Source organism: Amblyomma mixtum, chromosome 3, assembly GCF_055824585.1.
Source record: "Amblyomma mixtum isolate Tamu chromosome 3, ASM5582458v1, whole genome shotgun sequence".
NCBI classification, from domain to species: domain Eukaryota; kingdom Metazoa; phylum Arthropoda; class Arachnida; order Ixodida; family Ixodidae; genus Amblyomma; species Amblyomma mixtum.
This window is the reverse complement of record NC_143014.1, coordinates 93,725,508-93,746,238: the sequence shown is the minus strand read 5'-3', so window position 1 is coordinate 93,746,238 and position 20,731 is coordinate 93,725,508. Positions and strand designations below refer to the sequence as shown.

At 51.1% G+C, this 20,731-nt stretch overlaps 1 protein-coding gene across 2 annotated transcripts in view; it reads right to left on the bottom strand.

Annotated features, from left to right (window-relative positions):
* Positions 1-533: 533 nt before the first annotated feature.
* Positions 534-20,731, bottom strand: part of LOC149350978 (uncharacterized) — a 39,177-nt gene continuing 18,979 nt past the window's right edge. For both annotated transcript variants that reach the window (XM_089576956.1, XM_089576957.1), the window contains exons 2-6: positions 19,778-19,948; positions 18,007-18,102; positions 14,864-14,953; positions 4,706-4,862; positions 534-745 (exon numbers count right to left, since the gene is read on the bottom strand). In XM_089576956.1, the coding sequence (XP_089433082.1) occupies positions 675-745; positions 4,706-4,862; positions 14,864-14,953; positions 18,007-18,102; positions 19,778-19,948 (585 nt within the window). In that variant the 3' untranslated portion in view covers positions 534-674. The remainder of the gene's footprint in view (positions 746-4,705; positions 4,863-14,863; positions 14,954-18,006; positions 18,103-19,777; positions 19,949-20,731) is intronic.

The following is a 20,731-nucleotide window of genomic DNA, read 5'->3' as shown; positions in this document are numbered from 1 at the left end:
ACAAGTTTTTATTTTTCTTTCTGAGGGGTCCGAACTAGCGACTTTGCGAAATAGCAAAAGCGACGTTTTCCACTTGTTGCGATGTACGCTTTTTTCCCACAAAAACCACAGCGTTTCTTGCAAAACTAAACACCATTTCTTCGTGTCGACACATTTGCCCATCGCATGCAAAAATTCAATTGAAAACAAAAAAAAAATTGTCTCCGCTCTTATCTGAACACATGTATTCAAAGAACAGTGATTCCAGCCCGCATTTCCTTTCATGGCGTCCCTTCCGCAGGTTTATAAACCTGCAACTAAGACGCTGAAGCGTCTTGGTGGAGCACTCATACCGGGTGTCATTGAGTCTACCGGTTCAGGAAGAAATGGGCACCAAGTTCTTGTTAGTGAAGCAGGAGCGCATCTCAAAGAAAGGCGTGACTTCTACACCAGCAGTATTTAGCAGGCAGGAGGGCAGTATTTAGCCAGATCTTATGTTTTATTGCCAAGGGTATCTGGTCGTATATAGGTGCACACTGATCTAGTGCTGATATTCTCATTTGTTCTGGTCTCTTTGGGCCTGGCGTCATCCGTCCTTTCCTTTTTTTCGCGATAGGATATTGACCATGCGAGAAGCCGTGGTCCGGTTGCTTCCGCAGCGGTGCGCGTGGAGAACGCCTGGATGTCCCTGCTCTTCAGCAGGAGCAGTTGCAGGCGCAGTCCTTCTCTTCGGCGATGCCTCGCTTCATGCGGCTGGGGCTGTTTCCTGCGAAGAAAGCGTTGGGGTGGGCATTCAGGCTGCCTTTCGCTCTCGTCGCACAGAGTGTGTGTTAAGCATGCTAGACGGGAAATTGGATATCCACAGACACATCCTAAGTTTATTTGACTACGGTGGATGCGCCCCTCTAAGGGGGCCCTCCAACCAATGGCGTCGACCGATGATCATGACGCCGCGGTTAATCCCCTCTAATGTTAGCGTGACAAGGGATGACCACAGTGTAGTAGGGCTCTTGGGGAAGCCTTGGAAGGACTCAGCCTCGATGCAGTGAGGGCAGGAGCTCCCCTCCCCTTCGAGAGGCTTGGAAGGCACAAACTTAGCCGCTCCGAATGGGCCGGAAACAAACCCGGTGCGCTGTATATTTCTGACAAACTGTAATGAAACAGCAGCTTATTTGATAGCCTTGTTTCTGGCAAACAGCCAGTTGACAGCTATTTGGGAATGCGTGTAGCGCGGCAGAGATGGCAAAAGACAGCTGATGGTCCCGTATATCCGCTGTCTTTTGTCGTATCTGAGCGCTACATGCGTTTCCAAATAGCATAAAGGTTGATTTTACGGCGCGTTATGCTCATTCAGGTTAGATAGGCTGCCCTTCCTCAGGCTGCTCTGTAGAACACCAAAGAATAAATGTACACTTTGCGTTCCTTGTTCAATAGTACACGCAGCAGTTGAGATCAACGAGTGACAGTGGCGTCCTCGCTGGGCTCAGCCAAACATAGCGGTTGCCAGCGGCTAGCCGTTGGAGTACCCCGGCCATAAAAAGACATAAAAAAGGGCAAACGAGAGTGGCGCATACATCACCAAAGCGGCTCCGTCGTTTCGGGAAGCAACGCGCTCGCTAGTCGCATTGACAAATAGGCTCGGCGGCGTGTTTGTTTCCGTGTGTCGCAGGGTGAAGCAGATGTTTTCCACGAAGGCGCGCTGGGACCAGCGGTGCGCACGTGGCTTCACTTCGCGGAACAGGCCGTTTGCCGGCTGCTTGCACGAGGAGAATGGCCTTTTTGCGAACGCTTGCTGCCGAGAGCTGTGCCCGCCTTCGGTGGCGAACGCTCACAAACGGAAGCGACGGGCTCATCGTGTACGTTTGGTCGGTCTGAACAGGGTGCTTCTTCAAGAGCGTGAAAAAGCCTCGAGCCTGTGACGAGCTTTCATTTAGAGTAGGACGTTGCACCAGTAAATGCGAAGGAGCTGATATACGCGTCAGTGCGGGGCGGCCGATCGGGCTGAAATCAGCGGGATCACCTCCGTTACCAGGCTTGCACAAAAGCAACATCGGCGTCGTCTCGAAATTCGTATTTTACGGTGTTAAAAAGCAAACACTCATCGCTTCTGCAGCTTAAAAATACGGGAAGTCGAGGAGTATGTGCTCCCACGTAGTCGCAGTGAAGTTCGCGGTGCTGTATTTTGTTTGCCGCATCCGGTCGCGTGAGTGGAATGCCCATTACGTCCTTTTTCTTGGGCCCTCCGCACAACCGCACAGAAAGGGGTCAGCAACCCAGCGGGAGAAAGAGGGGGCGCCGAATGGCGGGGGATTACGGGAGTCGTCAAACTCCCCTCATGGACGGAGTCGTTAGGGCGCATCCTGGGTGCACGTGTTTACGGCGAGGCAAACCCGCGTCCCAGTGCGTGGCTTTGTGCCATGTCTGCAGCGGCGTGCTTTGACCTATTGTCACGCTAGCTGCAGGCATGAGGAGCGACGATGAGAAACAGATGGATTGAAGTGGCTTTCCTTGAAATCGGGGCAACCGGACGTTGGGAAAGCGAGTGTTCGCGAAGCTCGCAGCAGGAAAGCGTAATTCTCAAATCGTGATGGTGGAAAGAGTACATATGTATATGGAGTCGCGATGAGCTACCTTTTTTCCCCAATCATTGATTGGTTGTGTTTTCCTTTCCCCAATAAGTTATTGGGTGGATGTTTGTACAGTACCTGATTGGTTATTCCTCCCACCGAGGGCGGGGTCATAGGATTTAAAACCCGCTGCTTCGGCAGGACCGAGGGCTGGTTTCGTCACGTAGAATTACGAGCCAGTCAAGTGTAAATATGTTTTCTCCTTGCTTGTATCTTCCTTTGTGCTTTTAATTGTTATAAAAAGTTAACCTCTCCAGAAGTGTCCTCTTGCAATGTGATTGAGCAATTCGAATCTGCAAGACGTCAATAATCCTACAACAATCATCTCCAACAGCAATTCCCCTCTACGAGATCTTAAGAGAGGATTTCAACTGGCGCAGTCGTAAGAGGGGACATTTTAACTGTCGCCTTTTCAAAAACAGTGTAACAATAGGGGCGCTCTGAGCAGCCTTCCATTTTCGTTGCTCTGTCTCAGTCAGCTCTCTGCCAAACAGTCCGAGCTTCTCGTACTTCACCATGAGATTATTTGTAATTTTGATTTGAAATACGCATTTCATACGTGTATGTAGGGCCCTCCGTTTTCAGGTTTTATTTATTTATTTTTTAATTCGCGGGGGCGGGGTGATAATTGGGCGCCATGTTTCGAGCTCGAATTCGGGTACAAATCGGGTTATTCAGCAAAGAGCTTCATTATTCGGGTTTTTGTGGTTATTTTTTCTAGCAGGAATAATTGACTATTGCACGCATTTACGCAGGCTAATTGAAATAGTGTTTTTTTTTCTTGCCAGGATTTTCAAGAGGGATATAAAAATTAACGGTTTCATTAAGAAAATATATTTACCACATCGCACAATTTTTTTTTCTTATTTACGGCAGTTATTACCTATACCCTTCAGCAGCATCTCCGTGTGTGTGCTAGGCCGGTCTGTCTGCTTGGACACGGCCAGCATTCATTGAACAACGAAGCGGCCATTTTAAACGGACAGCAGCTTGGGAGAACCTCTGCCTTCGCACTTCCTCTCTTTCAACGCCTCGTAGAAGGACGTCGTTAGCATAGGTAGTGCTCATACAATAGTGCTAGTAAGACGCCCAACAGAGAGAGAGAGAGAGAGAGAGTGTGTGTGTGTGTGTGTGTGTGTGTGTGTGTGTGTGTGTGTGTGTGTGTGTGTGTGTGTCACACCCGTTTTCTGACCTCTCTCTTCTAAAATGTACTTTCTCAAATTATCTTCAAATTAAGCCATGCCATATGACATTGATTTAAGCGTTAAATGAGTAGTCTACTCTACAATTAGTAAAAGGCATTCGCTAGTTCCTGTGCGGTGCCTTCTGCTTTGTGCTCATGGTTCACTCTTGGGTATAGGAATCGGGTTCAGCCCGATTTTTCAAAAATCTCCTTGGGGTGCAAGAATCGGTTGAAACCGGGTTTTACCCGAAAAAGAAAGGCTTTAAACGTACGTCATAAGGCATTTTTGCATATTTCAGTTCGCCCTGAGACTCGTAGTATGGGTTGTAGGGTCTGCTCGCGGGCAGGTCAAATCTCGCGCCGCTCACCGCGGGTAGCCTCGGACCCCTTTTTCCCGAGTGGTGGGGCGGGGGGAGAGAGGCTAGGAGAAAGCCTTTATAAGGCGAGACCGGGAAGGCTCGCGCTCTCTCGCTCTTGGACCAGCCCTGCCAAAGGACCACCTGACCCAGCTGCCACGACGACGACCGGCCCCCCTGATGTGAGAATAAACCGTTTGTACAAAGTCCTGCCTCGAGTGACTGCCTGTGCGTCCCCGCGCAGAGGAATCGCCCACAGGGTAAAGGAACGAGCCGGACTGTCGGACTGTAATCCGCCACCACAGCTTCAGGGCCCGCATGCTTGCAGCGCATACCGTAGAGCGCTGAGCTGGCTTTGGACAATGCCCGACACAATCACAAGCGCATTCATTAATGCATGCCACCGGATTGCGCCTATGCTGTGTTTATACTTCGCGGTACAAGCACAGATGCGCAATTTACACCCGGCATGACAGAGCGTGGCACTTGGTCTGCGCACTGCGACACGTACTTACAGTCAACGTTGCTTACAGTGTCGTTGCAGCAACACGTGCACGTACCTTGCCCCGGAGCGGTGGCGCCCGCCGGGCCACGCGGCGTGGTGCTGCCCCCGCGTGGCTCGTCGCGTGTGCCGGTCAGGCAGGAGAAGATCATCCGCTCGCCCGTCAGGTGCACCATGCGCGGCTCGGTGGTCATGTTGCCGAACGGTGTCATCAGCTGCGCGGAGAAACGCACAGCGCGTGTTAAGGCTTAGCGACATGACACCTCTAATGCCACACTGCCACCGTTGAAGTCGCCACAAGCATGCAGGCTGCTGAGTCTTTCGGGCACCTTCTTGAACGCCCTCTTCTGCTATTGCCGAGGTCGGAATCGGGAGAAGAGGGTGTTATAGCATTTCAGTACTCGACAAATAGGTATGCATATAAGCGCGTACAGCCTTGGTGAAAAGTTTTCGGGCCACAGGGGTTCCGTTTGGGCCATGTCACGAGAAGTTACAAATCACCGGAAGGGAGGGGGGCACTCGTCCCCGCCCTTCCTAATTCCTCGATCTTCAGGGCCGGGTTCCACTGAAAAGCAAACCCCTCTGTGGCCCGAAACCTTTTCAACAAGGCTGTGTCTGTGGTGGGCGGGCTTTTCTCCGTGGTGTCAGTCAGGCCGACTATTCGGCGCCAACACTAGAGGCTGCCGACGCTCAGAATGTCATCCACGCGACTTACGCCGAAGGATACGATGCAGTTTTCGATATGGGTCATGCATTGCACGATTCGCTCTAGAGCGAACAGTTTCACCAAGTCTCATCCTTTACAGCCACTCGGGGTGGCAGAATACCATCATTAAATCATTAGTATGCCCGTGGTGTATATGTGTGGCTGAGTACTACTTCGTAGAGCCGTCAGTATATTAAAGTGACGCCGTCTACATTTGCAAGAAAGGAGTGACACTACGCGCAACGCTTTGGAGGCCGGCTCGTCGCTGTGGGTACACCAAAGCGGAGCAAATTATCTCTCATATATTTTCAAACACCGCAACAAACCATGAAAAAGCCTTTTGGACGCCCCTTCTGGCGCCTTTGTGCAGTGACAACACTTTCCCTCTCCTCTTGTTTTCCTCGCTTCCTGTTACTATTCATTGTCCTCTCATAATCTTCGTTTTCTTTTTTTTCGAACCGGAGCTTGTGTGCGTCATTTCCTCTAGCGCGCAGTTTTAGATCATTGATTCATTTTTTCGTTGTCGCACTACTGAACAATGCATCCTCCTGCACTCTTCTGCACCGGACGAGGACAGCTGGCACAAAGCGCTTGTTGGAGATGGCGCAGTTCCAAAACCGAACATTTAGTATTTGTTCAACAAAAACGCGATGTCACAAGATTAGTTTCAATTACGTTCGTTGATCTATCTCGTGGGGCCATCATCTAAAGGCAAATGATCGCAGATAAAAGTTTATTCCAAGAATAAGAAAGGAGAGAGAGATTTGGGCCGAAAGGAAGAATTCAGGGGACGAACTTGGCCTCATAATTCGTCAGACAAAAAGTGAGGAATGTGTTTGCTCGTCAGGTAACAAGCCAAGAGTCCCAAGAATCCCCACCCTACCCCCTTACACTACGGTTGCCACACACTGTCGCAGTGCCGGAGGTCTCGCGCGTGGCACTTGAGGCGTCCCTTACTGTCCTCGGAGCAGTTTTTTCTGTAGATTTTTTCTTCGTGAAAATGGCCTCTGCTTTGGCTGCAGCTGTCGAGTGCTGACTGCGCCATGCCAAGAACTATGTGGACGGCGGACGGGTGTGCACGGCACGCCCTCTTTGCAAGGTCGTTATCTACAGCGCCGTTCAATGCCGCTCTGTTCTGTTGCTAAGTGCGAGATCGCGGCCCTTCTGCCGGCCGCGAAAGCTTCTCTGTATGCTTCCCCAGTGCAGCGTAGGCTCCGGCGTTAGTGCATGGCTATTATACCAATAAAATGAACAAAGAACGTAAATGATCTAAATTTTGACCGGAGAGCCTGGTCTGTCGGGCGCCCCCGTCTTCCATTCTTTTAAAATAGTCTATTCTTTGCTTAAATTCGATAATTGATTCTTACGCAAGCAAACATGTCTTGCATAAGGGTAGGAGAGAACAGGTCCGTGAAATATTGCCTCTCTTCCGAAGTCCGGACGGCAGTGAGCGAGTGGTTTGTAGGATTGTAGGAAAGAAAATGAATAAAAAGAACAGCCTTTTCCTTGCAGCCACAGCACAGTTTCAACACAGCTGGTGGGCCATTCAATTTATCCCTACCGGGACCTGTGAGTGAGTGAGTGAGTGAGTGAGTGAGTGAGTGAGTGAGTGAGTGAGTGAGTGAGTGAGTGAGTGAGTGAGTGAGTGAGTGAGTGAGTGAGTGAGTGCTGGCTGCGCGCAGGCACGTGCCGTCGTGAATAGGACGTTTACTGATTTGAAACTTAAAACCGCTGGTGGAACTAAGTACAGTTTGTACACACACGCAGAAAAAAAATGTCAACCTCAGGATCGTGAAGAACGGTCTACCTTAACTCACGGTTGTGAAATAAAATAACGTGTCAGTGACGGCGGATGCTTGAATAAGCGCTGCCTGCTGCACCTGTTTAAATGCAAACACCGAAGAGCCTCACAGCGCACAATGTTATTGATCCCGTTGGCTGCATTTGCGTAGCTGCTGTATTCAAAACCGGAACACATGCAGAGACTTTTTGTGTAACAAAAATTTTAGACGTGAACAGGCGCGATAGCGCCACGTGTGCATGCAATGGCCACGTTGCACGTGCTGCCGGCTGCGCAATTTTTTGGAACGGCAAGGGCACGGTGGCAAGGGGAAGATGTATTGCAGAAATAATGAAAGCTTTTTTTTTTTTTTTGACGCGTTTGACACAACGTAGCCACGGAAAGTGTGGTCTGTTTTAATCGTGCCTCTAGATCCGCGTACACGAGCTTCGCGCGCAGAATAGAGAAGGCTTCATCAACCATTGGTGACCGTAGTCGCTCTTTTGCACCGTTTCTGCAAGCGGCAACAACGTCAAGAGAGGCGCAACCGGAACCCCCATTCGAACTGTTGTGTTTGCGCTCGCCGGTTTTCCTTGTATAGAACCTCCTATTCGAACTGTTATGTATGTGCTCGCCGGTTTTCCTTGTATAGCTCGTTCAACGGCCTCGTGCCCAGTGTTTATCGTCTCCGCGGGCACAAAGGCTCGTCGTTGTAAGTAGCTTGTCCACGTCAAGAGCACTTGCACTTGCGCATACAGGAGGCGGCAGCTGACACCGCAAGGCTACTTGATACGGAAACTGTGCAGTTAGTCACAGTATCACAATGCGAGCTGTGATGCGGTGTAATGAAGCGCCCGCCTCTATATACTATACATATGTGCGCTGAAATGCACCGTGCGCACCTAATAAATAAATTAATTTTGACGAAAGCCGTAGTAACATCGAGACTATGAAGGACGCCTCACTGGAGGGCTCCGGTCACGAGCGCTTGTTCATTTCGGCTCCACGTAAATGTTGCGGCCGTGGTCGGGAATCGAAGCCGGGATTTCGTGAGCAGCCACATAATTGCACGCAGCAGCTGAGCTGTGGTTTAGACTTATTCATCATTGAAACTGACTGCAAGGACGGCCCAAAAGAGACAAGGACAAAAAAGGCACATGAGAGCAACGGAACCGGCGCCACTTACAACTGAGGTTTATTCGCCCAAACCCTACCATTTTAGGGTACAACCTGAATGTCTTGGCAATGAGGGTAGCTCTCGGCAGCTGACATCACAAAGCTACTTGGCACGGAAGCTGTGCGGTCATACTATTTTATCTCACGTAGGAGTGTTGGAATTTTTTAACGTCTTGTTTGCTTCGGAGAAGTTCGCGTGTGTGGCTGACTTCGCGTTCCTGGTGCTGTTGATTTTTGTTTTGGTGCACTTGAATAGCGTTGGGACTCCGTCCGATGATCTACTTTTTCCCGTCTCGAGTGGGGTGCTTTCGTGCGGGATTGTTTTAGCCCGTCAGCAGTGACGCCAGGAATGTGCATTCTGATTGGTGGTTTTTATGTTTTGGCGAAAGACTTCTGTGATGTGGCTGGGAAGTATCAGAAAAATGCAAGAGTTTGGTTGAATAAACCTCAGCTGTAAGTGGCACCGGTCCCGTTGCTCTCATATGCCTTCTTTGTCCCTGTCTCGTTCGCGCCGTCCTTAGTGTCAATTTGAGTTATGAACCAACTACCCCAAATCAAAGTACTATACTTTCTCGTGATTTTGTGGACCTATGCAATCGTTCACGCCGAGCACCCACTAAATTCTGGCCCGCCCTATGATGCACGTCGCTACGAACGCGATATGACAGATGGTACCGCGGCGACCGGGATGTCTCGTATAAACCGCAGTCGTTTTTGCTTGCAGTGCGGCGTTGCCGTTTCCAAAGTAACAGCCAGGCGCCCTCGTTCGGCATCTCTCTGACCGCTACACCGCAACGTGAGAACAGACTGCACGATTGCCGCCAGCCGTGACCGGGGCCGTACCGGCACGCGCCTTGCGGCTGCAGTGGATCCGTCGGCTCTTTTTCTCGTCGAGCGGCCGCCGAAGAGCCCGGCCTCGGGTCATGCGCTGCCTGACGAGCGGTTGCGGCATTCCACGGCCGGCGTGCGAAAAGGCCCTACCCGCGCTCGCTGCCGAACAAAGGGCGCCAGCTGCACGCCTTATCTTGGAGAAACGGCAGCTGTCGAGGGCCGACGCGGTCGGCGTGCCAAACGAGGGAGAGGCGCGCCTTTGTAGCGTCTCGCAGATAAGACCCCTTTCGTACGAGCGGAAGCCCCGAGAGGCCTGCTTTCGCACGCGCACGGAAAGAGCAGTTATGGGCGGGCTCTGCTACTTGGAATCACTTCGCAACAATCCTGGAGTGTGTTCCTTTCTTGGTCGGTGCCGCCTGGGCACTCGGCCTGCATCTCTACGAAGTGCATTGACTATAGCCCTGTCCTCCTGCATTTTCCGGCAACAACACAATCACCTAATCGCCCAGTGCTGATCGAAATGTTCATAAGCCCGGACGAGAAGCTGCATACATTTTTTTTTGTACTGCGACGAAATGAGGTAGGGGGGGGGGGGGGGGGGGGGCGGAACCTGCAGTCCTTGCCCAAAGCACGTGCGCTTGTGCACGTGTGCATCATCTCTTTCAGACGTTTGCCAGGCTGGTGAGCTGTGAAGCGCAGGCATGCAACTTTGACACTTCAAAGCACTGAAAGAGTGATGAGAATGATTCTCCCCACCGTCCAGAGGAGCGGGATTTCTCCTCTTTTTATTTTCTTTTCGCTCAGTCACTAACTCCGTGACGCACATTAATTGCTCAACTGACTGCACCTCTGACCAAGCGCCATATAGGAATTGCAACTCTTACGCGGCCTTAATTATTATCATTTCCTCATTTTAAGGCGTGTTTGTTCGCCACTTATGAGCAGTAAGATGAAATGGGAATATCGGTGTAAAACAACGCGAAAGACACGGGCAAGCAAGTTTGTCGGTAGACGACTGATACCGTCAAAAGGGCATAGCCGCAGGGTGTGCCGCATATTTTCACCAGCGCTCGTCTCGTCTACTTGCTTGCCTGTGTCTTTCGCACTGTTTTCTACAAGTGTGACACACCAACTAGCTCGACCTTCCGTTTCACTCTAAAGAAGAAAAATTTAGGACCCCGCGGCCTCTTACAGCCGAGCGTCGTTGTCGGCGTGCGCTTACGACCGCACAGTTGCCACTGAACGGAAGGTTAATCAGCGTTCGGAAACCATGGATCGAATTCTCAAGGCTGCTCGCTCGTTGGAACGGTGCGCGAATGGCCAGCACCTCTGCTATCCTGTTTCGGGCTTTCAGAATTGCCGAATGGGCTCACACGAGCCTGATTTGAACTGCTCATACGTGCGCGGTGTTTTGAGAATTCGCTCCCCCCCCATCCACCCCATCATTTTCTGGTCCCACCTGTATCTTCCCGCTTGTATATCTTCCATTCCAGTGCCAGCAAAGTGCGAGACAGTTGTTGTAGTTGCCTTTTTTTTTGCGCTTCCTTGCATAACCAAATGAAAGCAGTGTCCGAGGACACGTCCATCTCATCTGTGCAAAAAACCCAGACAGATTGCCAATCTACGGGGGAGGCATGCATCTCTCTATGTTGTACGGAATGAACAAGGGTCGAAGGGGAGCCTCAGTCCGCTGGATAGCTGATTGGGTTTCCGCTGGGACCTTATTCATTTTGATTTTTGTAGTCAGCATTCCCATCTTCCTGTCTCCTGCTTACCGTGGTGCTTGTGAGCGTTTAACACAGTTCCCACTTATTCGGATTATGAGCACGTTTGATCAACTGCATTGTTGTACCTGTACAAAGGGGCCACATGCGGTATGAAAATGATGCAACGGAACGCAATCATGCGTGGACCCGCGTAGAAACGGGTAATTCGTAAAACTACCGACGCCGTATAGGCTACTCTCTGCTCCGGAAAATCCTGCGCTCCCTCTGTTTCCTCAGGCGGGCACCCGCTCTGCCGCTCCCACGAAACATCAGTTGTGCAACATGCAGGGCGCCTCGGCCGCCCTGCGTGGGTCCGAAGTACGAAGGTGGCGATAACGCGGCAGGTTCTCGTAAGTGCCTCCTTATCGCCAATTAGTCGCCGCTTTTAAAGAGGCTCCTCCGAAACCCAGTGCTCGTGGCCACAATGGGTACGGCAGCACCGATGCAGAGGCCGCGTACTTGTGCGGAAGGTCTTATCGACCACGTGCACCGTGACGCCAATTGATGACGAAAAAAAACTGGTGCAGAAACTGAGCGCGTGGGATGAGTACTTTTCTCCTCATAAAATTACTCCTGTTGCTATGCGCGCTATGGCTTCACGCTCTGAAATAGACATAGAGGAAGAGCACACAAAGCCGTACTGTCGCGATACAAAGAAATGCGCGGCGCCTACGCGCTCCGCTGTTTGCATTCATTTTCTTCGCGCTTGTTCCTTGCTGGCAAGAAAAATGAGCTAGAGTCTTCAATCATTGCATTATGGACGACTTCAGTGTCTTTTTTTCTTACCACTCAGGTACAAGCGCGAAGAAAATAAACAAAAACACCGGAACGCGCAGGCGCCGCGCTGTTCGCATTTCTTTGTATCACGACAAGCGCGACTTGACACAGTGAAACGAAAGGCTTTGCTCCTTTTCCGTATCAACAAAGTGCCACACTCGTTCGGGTATCGATAATTCTGCTACGCGTAGTAAAGCCGACGGTGCGTACGCGGACAAATACTCTGATAGTGAGCGCGTGTGTGCGCTATGTATAGTTTCGTTCAAACCCCTCGAGCTGGGAGACGCGATTGGAGCGGCCGGTCTGTGAACCCGTGCGGCCAACCTCGTCCCTCGCTCCGCCAAGCGGGTTCGTCGCAGCCAAAACGTTGCTTCCGCGTCGCGTGCGATCCTTTGCGACGGTGCCGATCTCAGCGTCGACGGTCTTTTTCCGCGCAAAGCGGCGCACCTTTCGCTATGCTTTGCCTCTTTGTTTATTTTTCTTGCTTGTTTCGGAACAACGTGGGGGTTATAAACGTAGCGGGAACACAAGAAAAGGGGGCGGGACAAGCGCTGTGACGATTCGTGCTCGAGTCTGCTTCCGTCTCCCCCATGCCCGGTGTGGACCCAGGTCCAGAAGCCGGTTCATCACAGCGCTGCTAGGAGCTAAATTTATTAACGAGGCAGTGTTAGGATGGTCGTTCGGAGAAAAAGCTGTGCGCGTCGTCACACTCAGGATTGGTCCTGCGGGTCGCGACGCCAAAGGTTGAGCTGTGGAGTGAAAATTATTTAAACTCGAGTTAAATCGTGTCTAGGATGTCTTAGCGTGACTGAAATGTCATTATCATGTATGAGGATGCGAAGTAAATTAATTACGCTGAAAAAAAAAATTGAGCCCGGTAATCAGCTGAGAATCGAACCCATGGCTCCTGGGCTGCAAGAAACACAACAGCTCCATCAAACTGATAACTTCATCAGTTTCGCGCAGCTTCCTTCTTGGCCTGCACAGGCCACTGCGGCACGTTCGTTCGACTTGGTTGGAGGGGGACGTTGGGTGTCCTGGGCGCATCACGTGGTCAAGTATGCTTACTTACGTATGCTAATGAGTGTGTGCAATTATAAATAGGCTTAAGTGTCCCCCGAATTTTAATGGCTCGCACACGCATACTGGGTTCGCATCCGAACGACCAGAAAACACTTGTGATATAATGAAGGTGCTGAACGAGAAGCGTGACGCCAATAATATATTTTTTGCAGAAAGCCATTTTCGTTTGTGTGCGGCATTATGTACAGTTTACGGGATGCGGGTGGGCGGGAAAAATATCATTTCGGTGCAATCACGGACTCCAATCGCCTGCAAGTATAAGGACATGTGCGTGCTCCATCCACTTGCGCCACTACTATGTGCGGCTCTTTATACACAGTGAGGCTCTTTCTCCGGATATGAAATTGCTCCACAATGTTAGCTCTACAGGAGAGCAAGCAGCCGGGCTAGTTTGTGATGCATTGTGAGAAGAAGTTAGCGCAAAAAAAAAAAAAAACGGACGAAGGACAGAAGAGGGGACACATAAGACGTTCACGAGCGCTACATCGCTACATCGTTATCGCTCCTCCAAAGTACAAGCGAAATGATGAATACTAAGAGTCGAGGATAAAAATAGCTGGAAATGGAGCAAATGTCGAGCGTTGCCAAGGCGCCGTCGGCAGATAAAAGAAGAAATGAAAATCCGCGCGCAGAGTTTTCCGATCTCGTCGGCTGCTCGCGAACAGGCAATGAGCGGAGGCCAAGAATTCCTCTGGAGAAGTCCGCGCACGTCAAAGGCGGCGGCGATTTTCAATTAACCATTAGCGATTGCGACCACTTCAGTTGGTCGTGACAAGCCTGGCCTGTATACGTTATCACCCTAACCCCCGAGACGTGGCATGCTGAGTAGGATGCGCCGCTTGGGATGACCGGCCCTTTCGCGGAGACGTCACGAAGAGAAGAATAGAAATTGTTGTGTGCCTGTAGGATCTTGGTACCATTACCGCTTTATGCAAGATGCTGGTCTCGTTCAAACACTCGAGAAAAAAAAAAGACTTAATCAGACAGGTATCTCGAACCTCAGTTCGTGATCGGACGCATCAGAAAGCAGAACGTCGACGTGACCTGTGTCGGATTCGCACTGCATTGCTTAGTGACACTTGCTGTTGGGCTTGTACCGTCCTTCCGTCTCTTGGCGTCATTGTCGCGCCACGTGCATTCGTAACAAGCACTCAAAAAACAAACAAAAACACATTCGACAGTGATCTGACTCATTCTGTCTTGCTGAAAAACAAAATACTTTTTCTTTGATAAAACGATGCTTTTCCGACGCCGATTGCCCGGTCTCGCCGATCAAAAGAAAAGTGGTGGTGAGCAACGGAAAGAAGAAGAGGAAAGCTCCTAGAGCTATGTCCGCGTAGGTTTTAGAACTTTTGATGCTAGATGAAACGCCTGGCTCGCGACTCACTCGAGCACGTTGGACGAATGAGTAAAATGCACGTTTTTATGACATATACCTAAACACACACAAAAAAAAAGTTGGCATGCCTTTTTGGCGTGTCTTGCAAGCATCCCAAGTGCACACCAATCGTACGGTTCCTTGAAGTTATACGGAAAGCTGCAGGATAGACACTGTACGCAAGCTAAGTATTCGAAGCATACTATACAAGGACGCATCTACAATGGCAGCTCTCATAAAAACTCCATGTATACTATCGAGGCTGTATATCTTCATCTTTCGGGCCAACTTTTATAAGAATGCATGTATTTACTCATGGCTGCACCGGGCATTGGAAAAGCGCTTAGGTTGGCCCCATAAATACTTCGCAGTCGAGGAATTATACTAAAAGGAAAGAAGGCGAAGAACCACGTCAGCAGCCGACGCGGAAATGACGACGTGTATACGTGTTCCATTCGTGGACAGGTCGCGTCAGTGTTGTGGCTTGCTCCCACGGAAAATCGCTGTTGCGAATGCATTTCGCGAAAGCAGAGAAACTTCCCGACCAGCAAACGCCAAAATGAGCCATACAAAGGGAGCACGCTGCAGCCATCCGCCACAGGGGAACGGACGGATCGCCCGACGCGAGTGAAATCGGGCGACGCGCTGCCGGAAGAGAGGGCACGCATCGTCGCCTGCGGCGGCGAGGAAGGGGGTCACCGCGGCGTCGTTATACGCACCGTGCGGGGCTCGTGGGCGATCACCTCGCTGGCCTTCTTCTTCTCCACCACGCAGCTCACCTGGGCCCGCTGGTTCTTCTTCAGCAGTTGCTGCGGTAGCCAAGGGCGGAGAGAGACTGGTCAGCACACAGCACGCCCCAACTTGGTGCACGCGAAGATGCACTGCTTCGTGGAAAGCGATAGTAGCATTTGACAACGCCTCCAGCCAACTGTCCGCAGCCGTTTAGGTAGAGGACTAGCCTGCATTTTCGACTTCGCCACTTCTCGCTTACACGCCTAGACTGGAAACTCATCCCCGTAATGGTCTCACATTTCTTTATTTCTGATTTTTTAAAATTCAAAACAGAATACCACGCTTAGGAAGCTTACGGGTGTAGGATGCGGACTCGCGGCGTGTTGGGGTCCTGTGTTTTTGGAAAAGGAACAAAGCGTGTGCAACAGAATGCGTGGGTATGCTTTCTTGCAGTGCACGCGACTACACTCCAGTTAGAGAAGAGCATTGTCGCCACAGTCGTGCACCGGGCTGATGCTTGTGGCGGAACGAGCGCACCAGGGGTCTCGACGCGCAATAAAAGGGCCGCATGCAGTGTCTTCCATGCGCGCGTCACAAGGTGGGCGCCGTGTCTGCTCGAAAACGGGTACATAATGACGAGCCGGCCTATTACCCTCCAGACAGACGGGGCGCCACTTCCTCGTGCGGCCCGTGCAGGCGGGATGGTGCAACGCAAATCGTCGTGCACGGGTCTCCGCCCCTCTCGAATTGCCAGACGCATGCGAGCCTTGCATTGGCGCACCGTACGAGGCTTATTATTTTCTTTCATCCCTGCTGTTATTGAAATCGCTCTGGAACAGCGGTCTGCGATTTGCGACGGCCGTTTCCACAAGACCCTGGCATTTTCAAGGAACTAGTTCCGATGTTTTTCTCTCGCTTTTTCACTACGAAAAGCACAGCGAAAGTCTTCACATGCGCGGAAGAAATGCCCGTAGTTTTTAAGAGATTACCGAGGCTATACCGAGGCCACGTTTGAAATTCCATCGTGCGTTTTTTGAGGCGCTGTACTGATCGTGTCTTCGCTGGTCCTTCGCGCTCGTAATATTGCAACACAGTTAGCGGCACGCGCAGTTATTAGTTATTGCTCCCTGCGTTCGAAACATTGCTCGTGCTTTTTGTTTTTCGTCATTCTTCCCACCGTAAACATATGCTGAGCACCAACCACACTAAGCAGTATTTTTAGTGACTGAAATCTACCCTGCATGGAGGGCTACGGCAGCCACGCCCCGCTCCTAAACGGGAGAGCGCTGGAGGACAGCTCACTCCCCTTTTACATAGGCTAATTCGTGTTTAGAGTGTAGTGACCAGACATGGAGGCAGAGCCTCAAACCTTTCTTCCGTCGGTTTCGTTTTGCCGCTTCGACATGATGATACGTCTGGGCATGCAGCCTGCAACGTGACCGTAGCAGACAGAGCCTTGTCCTATAGGTGTGGGCTCGGAGCCTTTTTTTTTTTCGTTTTCTGACAGACGCTTCCACAGCCACCACCACTATACCATCACCATATTGGCTGGCTGGGAATGACTGCGTGAATTAAACCCCGTGTTTAAGCTGCAACGAGCATTATTAAGCTCAGCAAAATGAGGCAGTAAGCTCATTAAAAACAGGATAAGACGCGATCATCGCATTTTTACACGTGCGCAAACGCAACTTTTGCACCGCCATTTCACAAGCTTGCAAGCGAGGGGGACGCCTAATGACGCGCGATGCCCCGCTAGAGATTTTATACTTTTCGCGCAAACCGCAGCTTCGCGATCGCAGGCTCTGTCCAGCCGTATCACGTAGGGAAAACAATTCCCCGTCCAAATGACTGGCCCTAATCTCCAGCCTACATCGTTTAACCTGCTTTCCTTGCGCTAGAAAAAAAAAAGAGAAGAGGAAGGGCATAAGAACAAAGTGACCGAATAAATGCAAAAGAAAAAACAACAATCTCGCAGACAAAAAAAAAAAAAAGCGGTTGTTCGCGTGCGTAACGTAGTCTAGACTGTCCGCCTCTGCGTTGCTAGCGGGCTTTTGCATCAGTTCGCAGCCACCTTACACTTCGATCTGTTTCCACGGGGAAGCAGCAGGTGCTTTCGCGAGGCTCCTTCAACCTGTCCGACACGTCGGCCCTCGGAACGGACACTTTCGATCTGGGAGGCGTGGTACTACGTCGCAGGCAAATGTCGGCTGCTCCGCCGATACCCAAAAGCGAGCTGCTCGCTGCTAGGGATCGACTGTATAGCGCGCACTCGAAGGCTCCGCATGATTGCCGGAGTCCCGTTAGAGAATAGGCGTGTACACGTTAGAACCGCTGGCTCATTTCAGCTCAGATATGGCCGCGCAACGTGATATATTGCACAAGTTTTGTAGCACCCCGTTCGGCAACGGCACTTGTCCTGGCCTGTTAGACTGCATTTGTGGATAATTGGACGTTGGCAACGGCGCGAAAAGCGATTATAGCCGCCGCGGCGGAGAATACGTTGCGACCTCGGCGCTTAATCGCTTTTTGGAGGAAATATCGTAATAACGCGGATATCAGTGCCCAGTGTGTTTCTACAAATGCTGGACCAAGTGGCACAGAGCAGTAACGTTATTAGGTTCAGTACTTCACCTTTCCATTTTTTTTTTTTGCAGCAGATAAAGAGGCCAGAGTTTCTTCATTGTCAAACGTAAGAATAATTCGTGATTGGCCGAAGCACTATAGCCATTATCTTGTTGACTCTCCCTGCCGGCTCGTTTTGCTACCAGCGCACGAGGCGGATGCGGCCAGCCGTGAAGCAATAATCGAACGGAGACTTACGAGAAGCTTTATGGACCCGGCGGCTTCAGACTGCATCGCTACAGCCGACTTGCGCTATAACTGTCAGGATTCTACTAGAGAAATCCAGCGGGAATTATATGGAGAGATCAAATCAAGGTAATGCACATGTACGCACACAGTTGAATGGGGCAATTAAATCAGTCACGATTTTCGAAATGGCAATTAAAAGACAGTGGCTGTTTAGCCGCACCGTCACGATTTCTGCAACACGGACACCAATGGCAAATCTTCTCTGCGGCCCCTGTGAGGGTCGTGCACCGGCAGGGTCCTCGCCCCGTGCTGCACTCACCCCGGCGAGAGGGTCCAGCTGCAGCTTGAGGGGCATGGGCAGCTTGGAGATGACGCTGCCGCTGGCCGCCGACGACAGCTCCCCGCCGGCACGCCCCTGCGAGAGCGCGCAGTGAGCACAGGGCAGCCGCGGCTGTACATGACGTGGAAGCCTAGGATGGCATCGTCGCAGCCCAAGAAAACGAATTGCACATATATATATATATATATATATATATATATATATATATATATATATATATATATATATATATATATATATATATATATATATATATATATATATATGCGATGCAGCCAAAATTGTGATTGGGTCACGGCGCCGAGTGTAAACGCGTTTTCGATATTCTAAGAACTGGTATGTACAGAGGGCAAAACACATGCCTAGAACAACCAAACTGTGTGTTCCGGAACTCCCAAAACCGCTGCGGCCAAGATGGCAAAAAATGACGATGAAATTCTGTGAGTTTAACTGCACATGTTTACATCCAGATCATTTTTAACCAAATCTTGTCGATAGTTATGGCGTGTTACGCCCGAAACACGCTCAGAGCGTGTTCTAGACATGCGTTTTGCCCTCTGTACATTACGCTGGGCTACGCGCCTCTCAGAAATTAAGGAGCCTAGCTGTAATAGTTAAAAGATAACTATTCAATATTAGTTAACCATTCTGCTACTTAGCATGCCTTAGCTGTATTCTGATGTGCTGCACCGCTGACAATGCTGTGCCGAAAAAAACTGCTCTTCTAAAAAGTCTATTTATAAAAATTGTGTAAAGTCTTCGGGGAAACACACCGTGTGCGTGCGTGCGTGCACGCGCGCGCGCGCGCCATATTACGCGTCCTCACTGGTGGGCATTTTGTGTGAGGTAATGGCTCTGCGCAGTTCTTTCCACCGTGGCGGGCGGCCGGTGCTATAAAATAGTTGCAAGAAGGAATCATTAACTCGCCGTGGTGCCACGCTGTTCTGGTCGTAACAGAATAGTATGCGCACAAGGCATTTATTTTTTTTTAACTGTTCGGCGTTCACCGCCCAGTACGGGAACTAGACCGTGTATGCGCAAGGATAGTGCGGCACGTGTGGCAGCGCGAGATGTACTTTACTACGCCGTCCTGAGAACGAGGCGCCACTTGGCCGCCGAATATTGCAACGTGACGTTACGCACAAGCTGCGCAGTCAGTCGCCAGCAGGGAATCATCCAGCAAATAGGCCCGGTTCCAGGTGGCCGCCATAGACGAGCACTGCAGAGCAGGGCCCTACTTTCGATCGGACCCGTGGCGGCGCCGGGGCTATTTACGGGGGCCGTACAGAAGACGGGGCACACGCGTTATTCACGCGCCACGGCCGAGTGGCCTCTGCATCGCGGTGGCCCCCTCTCGGGCACGCACGCACGCGCACTGCAGAAACCGGCCGCCGGTTGCAGTGCACAGCGCGGCTGAGAGGAGGCCACACTGCGAGGTCGCGCGAGACTGCACTGTCTGCGTCCACGCGGAGGCGGCCCGCATGGTGGGGCCACTGGGCGCTTTGTCTGCCCGCACCGATCTCGGACGGACGTAAGCGAAGAAAGAAGAATGCGTTGATATTCGGGCATGTCGCGCAAAAAAAAAAAAAAAGAAATAGCCCATCCCTTCATTTCTGGGATGCAGTTTTTAGACGGAGGCCTTTGCACGATGCCTGCTCCTTGACGTGCGTGATACGGTAATTTTGCCAGTGGCGAAGCGGTTGCCCAGATTTTGAAAAAAGCGACGCACGAAGCCTGGCGGCGTGCGTACCTTGAGTGCAGCGGCCTGGGGCGGAGGTGCGCAGGCGCAGTGCAGATGCTGCTGTGCGCGCAGGTGCACCACGAGGACGACCACGACTCCGACGACGACGCTGATGGCGACCAGGGCGCTGGCGACCACCACGCTCACCTTGAGCCGCTCCGAGCCCGGCCGTTGGTAGGCCTGCGTAACCGACCGCGTCAGGGGATCAGGCGCTCACACACGCGTACATACGCTGCCGGCAGCGAGGAATTGCAAAAGAAAGGCAGCTGTAGAGGCGATGCTGGGTTGCACAAGTACGCATCATTTCACGTCAGAGATGGGATTCTTTGAGGTCTTCAACCCAACCGCAGTGGCTGGGGATAGAAGCCGCAACCTCTATTGAGTGTAGCAATGGAGCAGCGACCTCGCCAGCATGATGATTGAAGGGGATTTTTTTTTGTTTTCTTAAACACAGAGTGACTTGTGCGCCTAGTTCCTCAAGATTTTGTGACCATAATAATCCTACCCAGTTCCAAACAGGCGAGGCTATGAATGAATGAATGAATGAATGAATGAATGAATGAATGAATGAATGAATGAACTCACTCACTCACTCACTCACTCACTCACTCACTCACTCACTCACTCACTCACTCACTCACTCACTCACTCACTCACTCACTCACTCACTCACTCACTCACTCACTCACTCACTCACTCGAAAATGCACTCCAGCTCTATCCGCGTTCACATTCTGTGTTCTTACCAATTCTTTCGAAAGAAAGATCCGTAATAATCATTTCCCAGGATTTCTTACAACTATATGGAGCGTTTCAGCGCCTCGTGTGATTCGAGAAGCTGCGGACAGAAATTTCCGTACATTTCCTTTCCTGCCTGGCTTCACAGAGTCGTTGTACAGGCACGGAGATATATGTTCGCCCACTCCAGCTGTGTCCACTATTATCCGTCATCAGCTGCTGTTAG